This window comes from Otolemur garnettii, unplaced genomic scaffold (genome assembly GCF_000181295.1).
Source record: "Otolemur garnettii isolate 467f Iridium unplaced genomic scaffold, OtoGar3 scaffold00011, whole genome shotgun sequence".
NCBI classification, from domain to species: Eukaryota; Metazoa; Chordata; class Mammalia; order Primates; family Galagidae; genus Otolemur; species Otolemur garnettii.
The window spans coordinates 25999527-26010978 of NW_003852406.1; the positions used below are offsets into that span (position 1 = coordinate 25999527).

Consider the following 11452-nt stretch of genomic DNA (forward strand, 5'->3'; position numbering starts at 1 on the left):
TCTTGAATGGGTCACAAGCACCCCCTGCCAACTGCCACTCCCACCCCGTGTGGGAGCTTGAGCACTGCTGTCCCGGCAAGTCTGTACCTGACTTGCCAGAGAAACAGAGAGCTCCCCACCCTGCCCCAGCTCTGCTCCCTGGGGCTTTGAGACGCCATGTGCAGCCTCCAGGGCCTTGGTCCCTGCTTGTACCAGCAGTAGGGGCATTACCTCATGGGCCCCCAGCCCACTCCATACCACACAGACCCCTGCTCACTTCTTTTCTCCTGTACATTGTAAATACCATATTTATTTGTCTGATGTTTGCAAACCTCTGGTGAAAAGCATAGGAACTCAGGGCTTTCTTTCATGCTGCCCTGGGCCCCAGCTTGTCAGGCATGCAGGAAGGAGTGGAAATAGTCCCAGCATCTTCAGGAGTAGTGCCAGGGAAGCAGCAGGCCCTGCTCTTTCCCCTACTAGCCGTAAGCCTGGACTGCAACCAGGAAGACAAGACGAGCGCAATCACCAGACGCCTTGGCTGCAGTGACCTCTTTGTAGAGGCTGCCTTCCCTCCCCACTCCTTAATCCCACTAGTCCCCCTTTGGCGCTCAGAGCCTGAGCAGTGTGGTTTGCTCCCTCACATGGGGACTGAGTCAGCTGCCAGCAGGCTGTTTCTGTGGGTCCTATCTCTTCAGTCAGGAAGCCCCAGCAGGGCAGGGCAGGGCAGGGCAGGCCTGGCTACCCTGTCGTCACTCCAGTACTCAGCTCAGGGAGGGGCACACAGCAAAGTCTTATTCAGAGATCCACTGGAGGACAGAGTGCAGGGTAGCCTGACTCAGCCTCTCCTAGCCTCCATCTGTGGGCTGCTGGCTGGGATTGAAGCTTCTTAGGGCCTTAACTCCCCATGGTATAGACCAGTGCCTCCTCCAAGAGCTCCCGCTCACTCCACCTCCTGGCTGGGCACCAGGCTTGGGGCTGGGCTACAGATGGTCACCCAAGGCCTCTACTTCAGGGCCCTGAGAACAGCCTCCAGCTTCATGGCCACAGCCAGGTCGCCCTTCACCTTCAGCCGCCCATTCATGTAGGCCCCCAGGGGCCGTAGCTCTCTGCACAATAGGGCCTGCAGGTCTGCCTCAGCCATCTCTACCACCACATCAGGGACACCCTCAGGCACCCCATGTCCCACCTTTCCTCGCCCTATGGGAGAAAAGAAAACAGTATTAGTAGAGGGACAACTAAGGGAGGAGGTAAGGATTATGTTCCAATGGGAGGAGCAGAGATACAGGGTAAGAAGTCAGGTTCTATTAATAATACCGTGGGGTGGCGCCTGTGGCTCAGTGAGTAGGGCACCAGCCCCATATACCAAGGGTGGCGAGTTCGAACCTGGCCCTGGCCAAACTGCAACAAAAAAACAGCCAGGCGTTGTGGCAGGCACCTGTAGTCCCAGCTACTTGGGAGGCTGAGGCAAGAGAATTGCCTAAGCCCAGGAGTTGGAGGTTGCTGTGAGCTGTGACACCACAGCACTCTGTGGAGGGCAATAAAGTGAGACTCTGTCTCTAAAATAATAATACCCTGGGTTTGAGTCCTATTGCTGTGTGACTACTTGGAGCCTCAGTTTCCAAATCTGTGAAATAGGGATGATGATTCCCTAAATCACAAATGAGAAGTAGCAAGATAATACACAGAGTGCTCAGTATAGAGCCCTTCTGCAGGGCGCCGGCACTAGAAGCACAGCTGAGTTGTTCTGCTAACAGCAGGGGGACAAGGCCTGGATAATCACTGTTTGGAGACAGTGTCTGAGCCTGACTGCTATGGGTTCACCTCAAACTATTGGCAGGGGCAGGCAGGGGTAGTCTAAAATACTGCCATGGGGAAGGGAACAAGAGACCTGGGTGGTAGGGAGTAGGCAGGGAAGGCAGCTGCACCTGTAGTGAGATCCAGGAAGTAGATGTTCTGGGTGCCACTGGGCAGGACGACATTGAACTGGTAGCAGGCCCCGACTTGGCTGACCAGGGCCTCGGACAGGAAGGGCTGTAGAGCAGTCAGCAGCCCCTCGGCCAGAGGCTGCTTTGGGCTGGGCCCAGCCGCAACGTGAGGGACAGGTGCTTCAACTTCACTCACCATCTCCACGGTGTCCACTGTGGGTGGCCAACAGGGTTGGGGAGGGAGACAGAGAAGAAGAGGCCAATGTGTTGACAAGGTCAAGTTCACTCACTGTGACTAACTTTTGTGGCAGGTTCCTCTTACATCCCTTTCAGGCCTCTCTTCAACCTCCTCCTCTACTAAAATGCTGCCGCTGAATGCTCAGCCTAAACCCCCAGCCCTGTTTAACTCTTTTATTTCCAGTGGTTTTGATGTATAATCACCATTGTTGTTGTTGTTGTTGCAGTTATCATTTTTGTTTTATTAGCTGGCCCAGGCTGGGTTTGAACCCTCCAGCTTCAGTGCATATGGCTGGCGCCCTGCCCACTGAGCTACAGGCGCCACCTGAATAACCACCATTTTGAAGTTGGTTTCTAGCCTCCCAGTGGTTTCTCAGCATAACCAACTGTTCCACTGTCGCTGCTAACCTATAGTGGTGGTCTGTTGTACTTTCACTAAAACACTCTATAAACATATTCCTTAACTATATATTTATAATTAAAATAAAAAATATAGCATATATAATGCTTTTACTTCTTTGTAATCAAAGGGTTAAGCTACTCCAAGCTTCAGATGTAAAACTCTCTTTCAAGCAACCCTCTGGAACTGTCTGTCACCTCCTCCCAAGGAGGCTGCCAACTGGTCTCTACATACTCAAATACCCCTAGACTCTTCTCATTGTCTTAGCTCTGGTCAGCTCTAGAATCAGAGTGGGTGAACAGCTGGCTGGGGTGTGCACTGAACACAGGTGCTTGGTTAAGGGAGTGAGTAGCAAAGTCTGTGCTGGACATCAAGCTGGTGAGCATCTCCGCCCTCCTGCCTGAGGCTCCTCACCTGGTCCTGAGGGTGGAACTCCTCCAGCCACTGAGTTCATGCCTCCTCCCAGGAAGTGGAGAGCCAGCTGCTGGAGAGTGTTGTCCACGCTGGGCTCGGCTGGGCTGTCCTGGGGTGGTTGGAGCACGGCCTCCACCACCAGCTCTACTCGGTCCACCTCCAGCCCCCAGGCCCTGGTCACATCATTGATCTCCAGCTGGAGGACAGTGTGGGGAGAAATGGGGTCCATTCAACAAGTCTTTCCTGAGCACCTTTTTGAGCCGGCCAGTATGGCCTTGCATGGCCATGGAGACACCCTTGCTCTTGAGAAGCTCTAGTCTGGGAGCGTAGGCAGATGGCAATAATCACCCAACTGTGGTAAGGGCCAAGACAGGAAGGAGGGTGGTAGTGAGCCCAGCAGAGGAGGGTGATGCCAGTAGAAGGAGAGATTCTCCAGGTGGAAGAGGACCCTCCAGACAACCTGACCAGCATGTGCAAAAGCCCAGACAGGAGAGCCTGGAATATTCAGGGAGCTGGCAGTAACCAGAGTTCTACTTAGCTGGACTCTCAGATGTTGGGTTTGGACTGGAGAGAGGTCAGAGGTGGGTTGTTCCTGTTCAATTGGATTTATTCCAAGCAACAAGGAGCTCCAGCAAGGAGTTTAAGTAGGAAGGTGACAGCAGACCTGCTTTCTGGAAAAAAACTCCAGGCTGCTGTAGGTACTAATTGGAGGTAGCTGAGGGTGGAGGCATGGATACCATGGGAGACATTGCTTTAAACTGCAGCCAAGAAATGATGCAGATCTGGTATAGGATAGAGGGTGGGCTGAGAAGCCCAGATGCCCTGAGGGAGACACAACTCTGCAAACTATACCCAGCTCTGGCAAGATGCTAGAGAATCTCAACCACTGGGCTTAACAATGCCTGGATGTGCCAGGACATGGGAGGGCAGTGGGAGGAGGTGAGGAGTCAGGTTTCTGGTGTGGGTTTCTGAGTATGGCATTCACCTAGAGAACACACACAGGGGGTCCTTGAGTCCTTTCTTTGGTCAGGCAGGAGGCAAGGCCTGCTACAGAGAGGATGGAATGGGAGCTGGAGAAGGGCAGTGAAGGGATACAAAGTGGGTGGCAGTTACGGAGGGTCCAGCAGATGGGAGGTGGGCAGTCTATGGTCCCTCCAGATAAAGAGCAGGTGACAAGGAGGGTGAGAATGAGAAATGTACATCTGAACCAGGGCTTGAGATGTTGTGCTGGATTGCCTGAGGCACAGGCACTGACCCAACTCTACCAGGCATCAACCTAGTCTGGATGAAGGGCCCCTAAATGACTCACACATCCTGGTATGAGACTGATTTCCCTAAACTGCCTCTCTCATACCAAAGCAATGTGCAACAAGGCCAAGATCAATTTTCTCTTCCTAAAGATGAATTAATATGGGATGTGGCTTTACGAATAAAAACTGTTAGCCATTTATTATCTGAGTTGTGCTATACAGAACACTGGATTGGGGCAGGGGAGGTAGGAGGTGGGGGGAGGCCAGGTGGTCTGCCTCTGGTCCTGCTTTGCCATTAACTGTGGTCAAATCATTTCTGAGCGTTAGTTCCCTCCCTCCAAAATAAAACAGCAATACCAGCACTCTTATAACAAAAATGTGAAGCTGAGACACACAGAGGCAGACGAAAGGACTTTTAAATCATAAAGTGCTATGCACAGGAGAGCTCTTGTTATGATCACAAATAGTATTTTCTCAGGAATTTCACCTAGCTGGTTACTTGCCACTTTACTTCCTAAAGGGATCAAGACCTCCAGGACTGGCATTTATCCCGCTCCTTCTCCAGTCCTCTAACCTTAATGGATCTGGGGAAAGCAGAGCTGAGGGGAATGAAGAAAAATTTCACCCACGTTTCCCCATCAGGATATGGGAGGAAGCACAAGTTAAAAGTGGCTGCAAGGACATGCCCCCGCATATGTTTTTATTTCTACCCCATTTTGTACCAGAAGGAATTTAAGGTGAACTCATGTGGATAATTTCCCATACATGTGGAGAAGAGGCAGTTAAAAACCAAATGTCCTCATGTCCCTTTACTCTGTCCCAAAAAGGAAACTAAAACTGTAAGAACATACATGCTGTGTTGTGGGCATGGAATTCCCCAGAAGGTGACTGGGCTGGGTGGGTCCCTGTTCCTTTCACCCACCTGCCTCCCTTGTGAATCAGAGCCAAAATGGAGATAGCTGAGCCCAGTGCCATCATGGCAGAGCAGTGAAGGGTAAAACCTCAGCAACTACAGGCAAGGCCTCAAGAATTTCTTCTGGGCCCACTTCCCCTTCTCAAGGACACAGGTACCCAAGATCACTATGGTCTGTGCCCACCTTTTGTTCCTCAACTCATGGCTCCACCCAGACACTGGCTCTTCAAAGGTGGCTACACACTTGGGATATAATGTAAAGTGAGGTCCAGAATGATCTAATACTTTGATCAAAGTGACCTAGCAAGTGCAGCCAGACAATATGCCAGCCATAGAGCTCTCCCTTGTGAGGAGCTGCCTACCAGGAGCTGGTCGCTGATCTTGAGCTTCTCCATCTGGATCTCTCGCAGCGGCCTCTTGAGCAGGGCCTTGGTCATGGCATTCTGGGCTGTCATGCGGGTAGCTGTGTTCAGGTCCTTCACGGTCATCACCGACAGCACCGGGTCCCAGATACGAAACTGGACATCAGCACCCACAGACAGTACAGCACCATCCTTACTGGCCAACTGTGGAGGGAGGCCGAGAGAGAGAAGACACTCAGGGGCTGGGGCTACAGGGAGATCAGGTCTACTGGGCCCACCCAGCATGACCCATCCATCAGCATCTAAATCCTCAAGGGCAAAATGCTGTGCCCAAGTATGTGGGGTTAGGTGTAAGGTAGAAGGATGTCCTCCTAGAGTCCACCAATTTTCTGTTCTCTTCTCCCCCTTCCCCCAGGGGCCAAGGTCCTGGCACCTACAATACACACTGCACAAGCCCCCACTTCCTCTGTGCAGAGTAGCTGAGAAGCCTCTCACCTTGCAGGGAGGGACATTGAAGGCTCTTGTCCTCAGATCCACCCTCTGAAAGGAGTCAATGAAGGGCAGGAGAAGAACCATGCCAGGGCCCTGGGGGTTGCGGATCCGGCCCAGGCGGAACACAATCATCCGTTCATAGGTGGGCACAATCTGTCCACAAAGGCAAGAGAAAAAGTTGAAAGTGGTCACCCTAGGCTAGCTAATGACACTCACCCAGGCCACTTCCTCCTCTTTCTTCCCCTAGCTTTGGTCACAGTCAGGTATCCTTAGCTCTATTTTCAGATGAGAAAAACAATGCTCAGAAAGGTTAGGTGACTTGCTCAAAAATCACAGCCCCTGGCTTGGCGCCTGTGGCTCAAGTGGCTAAGGCGCCAGCCACATACACCTAAGGTGGTGGGTTTGAATCCAGCCCGGGCCTGCCAAGCAATGATGGCTGCAACCAAAAAATAGCTGGGCATTGTGGTGGGTGCCTGTGGTCTCAGCTACTTGGGAGGCAGAGACAGGAGACTCGCTTGAGCCCAGGAGTTGGAGGTTGCTGTGAGCTGTGATGCCATAGCACTCTACCCAGGGGGATAGCTTGAGGCTCTGTCTCAAAAAAAAAAAAAAAAATCACAGCCCCTAAATGAAATAGGCAAGGTGTGGATGCAATTCTGAGTAATTCCAAAGGCCACGCCTCTCAACCACCACTGACTTGATCCTTAGAGAAACTTCACCTCTGTGTTCTGATCCTAGACATGACTCATACCAAGAAACTGTCTGCCCTTGGATTAATTACGAGAAAAGGCTGGGCTGATCTAATAGCACCCCCAGGCAAAGGGCTTTGCCATCTTCAGGTTCTTGGAGCCCTCAGAGAAGCAGTTATATCCAAATTAAGACATGAAGGTCCAGAGAGGCAAAGCAAATGCCCAAGGTCACACAACATTTGTTTCTGTGGCAGTTTTGAACTATGATATAGGACCTTCTAAGGATTCCTTCCCAGACTACAGCAAACCCAGAGGCTTTCTGGAGAAGCTGACTGCTGCCTAAGGCAACACAAAAGGCCAGGACTACCTGAGCTTCCACCTCCATCCCAAGTTTTAGGTATGATGCTAAATTATAGTTCTATTACTCATCTTTTTCCCAACTGTACCACTACTTATTGAAAACCAGGTCTGAATTCCTATTATGCATTAAATCCTGTTTGGCCCAATTGGATGTTTTCATTTCTACTTTAGCCTAGACCTAATGGAGGATTTGGCAAAGAATTCTGTGTGTACCTTGTAGTCAGTGTTCAGATCCCAGAAATTGGGAGTTTAGGAAGACTATTTCTACCCCTTACCAGCTCCCAGACAAGTCTGGGACAAGTCTGAGCCTCAGTTTCCTCATCTGAAAGATGGGAATGCACAATCCTTGCCTAGCCCATTTCACAGAGGTGTAATGATACAATGTTCAAGGAAGGGAAATAGAGGATAAGAAAATACATTCATCAGTGCCAAAGCTCTCAGTGTGGCCCAACCACCCTGGGAACTTCCAGCTAGCCTTACCTTCAGGGCAAACCAGCCAGAAATTGGGAAGGTGACCAACAGCAGCAAGAACCCCAGGAAACTGATGAGGCTATGGCAGAGGCAGGAGGGCCAACTCTGGGGTACATCTGGGGGCACGAGAGAAGAGGCAGTTGAGGATCACCAAATGGGCTTGGCAGAAAAGCTGCAAGTAGAGTGAACTTGATCACATGCACCTTTCACCCATTCTCCCTTTTAGAGCCTCCTTCCTTCTCAGGGTTTGCAACATGGCCCCTTGCCTAATACCCCCATACCTTTGGGCAGGTTCTAGTTAGGAATTGTTCCCTCATCCAATGCATAAACACTAATCTGTCCCAAGTCCCACAACCCACACAAAGGCTTACTCTCTGATAGGCAACAGCCACTGAATCTGAGAATCCAATCCATGTGATGTTCTCCTCACTGAACTAAGCAGGGGTCAGTCCACCTCACCTAATTTATACTGCCCACCCACAACTGGCATAGACCAGGAGCACCTGGGCATCTGTAAGAGCGCTGGGGTGAACTAAATGCTGAGGCATAACACATTCCTCCTCTACCATCAGACCAGAAGTGTGCTTCTGAAGCGTCTTTATAGAGACAATGCCTTAACCTACAGGGATACAGCATTAATGGCTCATCATAGGAGCCACAGACAAAAGATGATATGTTCTTTTCTACCTCTCACCCCATGTTAATGGATTATTAAAAACGCATATTTCAAGCAACTTGTTGGGGAAAAGGGGGCCTGGAAGATGAGACTCATCCAAACCAAAGGTGCAAACCCCAGAGAACCAGGAGCCTAGGACAGGAGTGGCATTGAGACAGCCCTGGAAAATGGGAGGAAGTTATTTGGTGCTTTCCTTCTCCCAACCCTGGATAGAAAGCAGGAGGCTTCACTCCATCCTTCTAAAAAGCTCGTGTCCTCTGAGGTCTCCAAGCCTCAGGGGGTACCAAGGCTCAACTTTCTGCCTGGCTCTGACCCATGGGGCCTCTGCAGGAAAAGCATCCTTAACTAGGGACAGCTGTCAGTACAGGATGGCCAGGGAGGGATCAAATCCTTCAAGGTTCGGTGGTCAGGCTGAAGAGTGTGGGATTTGACCTGTGGGCCAAGCGAGCCAAGGGGCAACACAGAACCAGGGCACACAACTGGCACCTCAGGGCCTGCCTTTTTGGCCTATGTATTTGTGCCTCCTAGGGTGAAGGTTCTTCCATTTCTCTGCAGCAAATGCCCTAACTGTGCTGGTGGTTCTTCTGCCTAGACCTCAGATTCTTTTAGGGAAAATGGAAACTCGAAACCTCTAGCTAGGCCTAAAGGGCTTATAAGAGCCAAGAAGTAGGGTAGGGCAAGATTTTGGAAGATGGTAGCCTACGTTGGCTCTGGGGCCACAGCCCCATGGCCCTAGGGAGGGTGGACCAGCGCTAGTACCCCAGTGCCCAGTCCAGCCCCTCTCCACATCGTTTCCTTTACTCGGTCCCTCCTCTTAGGGCTCGAGGGTGTGAGGCCGGCCGACTCCTTAGAGGCCTAGCGTTCAGGCCTGGGGATGCCGGCTGGTTCCCTCTGAGTCCGCCGTGTGGGCGGCCACTCACCGGCCCCCGGCCCCACGCCGCCCCGCTCCGGGGACAAGCAGCCCTTCTGCGAGCCCAGAAAGCCGAAGCTCGACTGCGGGAAGCGGTCAAAATCCCCTAGGGGCAGCGCGCGGTACCCAGACCTGCCGAGCATGACTCTTGACAGGGGACACGCCCCGCGCTGCCGCGGGGTGCCAGCCCTGACCAGCCGGTCCTTACACAGCCCCGCCCCTGCTGACCGCTGCTTCCGGCTTCACTCGCGCAGCCACTGGCGGTGGCAGGGACGCCGGCAGGCCGGAGCTCCCTCCCACTATTCCACAGCGCCCCCTGTGCTGGGAGGACCAAACTGCGATCCCGGCCAGAGGGCGGGGTCCGAATTCGCTCAAGCCCGCAGGGGTCACCGTCGCCTCTTCTCTGCTCCTTGACAATCCAGAAGGGAAGCTGGGCTTCCTAAGAGAGATTTAAGGAACTGAATCATCTCCAAAATCTAGGAAATGCTGTTATTAGCCTTCTTAGCACTCCCTCTGTAAACTCACACAATGGAGGGGGACGTGCCTTATCTAGACTTAGTGTTTTTCCAGAGCATGGTCAGCAAATTATTCCTCTTTGTGTCCCCATAGCTCAGCAAGCTGGACTGGCACAAAACAGATCTCAAGTACTTATTTGTTGAATGATGACACAACCAGGTCACTTGGAGCCAAGGTGCGGCAAGGAAGGCCTAAACACCCGCACGAAAAGAGAAATTTCATGTACAGGCTGGGGGCCCCAGAATATCACTGAGGTAAGACTCTCACTTCTGCAGGTCCAGAAACAGCTTGCCCCTTGATCTAGGTATCCAGAGATAACTTGCCTCTCTATGGCCTCAAAAAACACAAGTGCAAATCGCAAATTTGAGAAGTGTTAATTTCCACCAGGTTGTTGGAGCAGGCTGAGAGCAAGGTGTCTTCCAGAGCAAGCAAAGAACTAATAAAGCTTTCCCAGTCTTGTCTTCTCAGCCAACCATCCCCCAACCCCCATACTGCCATAGCTTGCTTTGCTTCTGCGTCCTTTCTACAGATGGCTGCCCACCTATATTTGGCTTTTCCTACTTTGTTGGACTGATTCTAAAGGTCCAGGGATACTTGACCAGGCTGGAGAATATGGCAGGCACCTGGGAAGTTGGGTCTACCCTCACCACTACCCCGCTGCCCCCCAAACTATAAGCTTTACAAAAGCAAGGTCCTGTCATCATCCCTTCTAGTCTCAGTTGGACAGAGCAATGAACGGATGCTCCGTTACCACTATAGTGGTCAGGATGGTTTACAGTTTGAAGCTGGGGCACTGGCCCAGTGAGGCCTCTAAGAGCTGGGTACCTTTTCTCTCAACAGCTGAGGCTCTGGCAAGAATGCTTTTTCGTTGGCAAGACCCACTTTTTGAGACCTTTCCCTCTTCATACCTGATGGCCAACTCTTCCCCTCCCTCCCTGCCTCCTCCCTGCAGATTTACTAGCCTGTCCAACTGCCACTCGACTCCAGTCAGTGTTCCTCAACTCCAATCAGTGTCCTCCAGGTCCCTCTTTTGCATCCAAGACCAAGTCACCTGTGCCTAGGTTGTCAGAGTGACTGTTTCTACATGTACAGCTGAACATGTTGGTCCCAGTTCCATACCCTTCACCCATTCTATCACCTACAGAACTGGTCCCGTCTCCTTAGCTACAATTGCCCAGCACACCCCTTATCCACAATTTCTTCTCTCTCTCTCTCTTTCTTGGAGAGTCTCTGTCCCCAAGGCTAGAGTGCCATGGCCTCAGTCTAGCTCACAGCAACCTCAAACTCCTGGGTTCAGAGATCCTCCGTCTCAGCCTCCCAAGTAGTTGGTACTACATGCACCTGCCACAACTCCCGGCTAATTTTTCTATTTATAGTGGAGACGGGGGTCTCTATCTTGTTCAGTCTGGTCTGGGACTCCCGAACTGAAGGGATCCTCCTGCCTTGGCCTCCAAAAGTGCTGGTATTACAGGCGTGAAACACTGCGACCAGCCTTAGCCAAAATTTTTCACTAGTCCCCTCTTAAATATGAAAATGGTCAAACCTAGTTCCCGAATAGGCGCTTATGTTTGATAATTGCAAAAAAAAAAAAAAAAAAGAAAGCCTTTTGCAGGTGCTGTTTTCTCTGCATAAAGTACTCCCCCAATCCCTGAATCCCTAGTGAATTCCACAGCGCTTTCAAGTCTAAGCTGAGGGAATCTCCTTTCCAGAAAGCCTCCGTTTGGAGGCTTACTCTTCCATTAGATCTGGGGTTCTTGGAAAGCAGGGGCCGCGTGCAGTTCATCTCTGTGAGCTCAGCTTCCTGCTGGCGGTGCCACAAAAGGGCGCCAAAGTGAGATGAACCAACGGATCAAAGCCACGG

The 11452-nt window shown here is 51.6% G+C and overlaps 1 protein-coding gene across 3 annotated transcripts; it reads right to left on the minus strand.

Annotated features, from left to right (window-relative positions):
* Positions 1–272: 272 nt before the first annotated feature.
* On the minus strand, positions 273–9343 carry STOML1 (stomatin like 1). 3 transcript variants are annotated; one of them, XM_003784495.3, is made up of 7 exons: positions 9086–9343; positions 7499–7605; positions 5976–6125; positions 5481–5684; positions 2956–3151; positions 1905–2117; positions 273–1176 (listed from the first exon to the last, which is right to left on the minus strand). In XM_003784495.3, the coding sequence occupies exons 1-7, from the start codon at positions 9216–9218 to the stop codon at positions 983–985; spliced, it is 1197 nt and encodes a 398-aa protein (XP_003784543.1). In that variant the 5' UTR covers positions 9219–9343; the 3' UTR covers positions 273–982. The 3 variants fall into 3 exon arrangements, with proteins under 3 accessions (XP_003784543.1, XP_012657397.1, XP_003784544.1); XM_012801943.2 differs by lacking the exon at positions 5976–6125; XM_003784496.3 differs by lacking the exon at positions 1905–2117.
* Positions 9344–11452: the final 2109 nt, after the last annotated feature.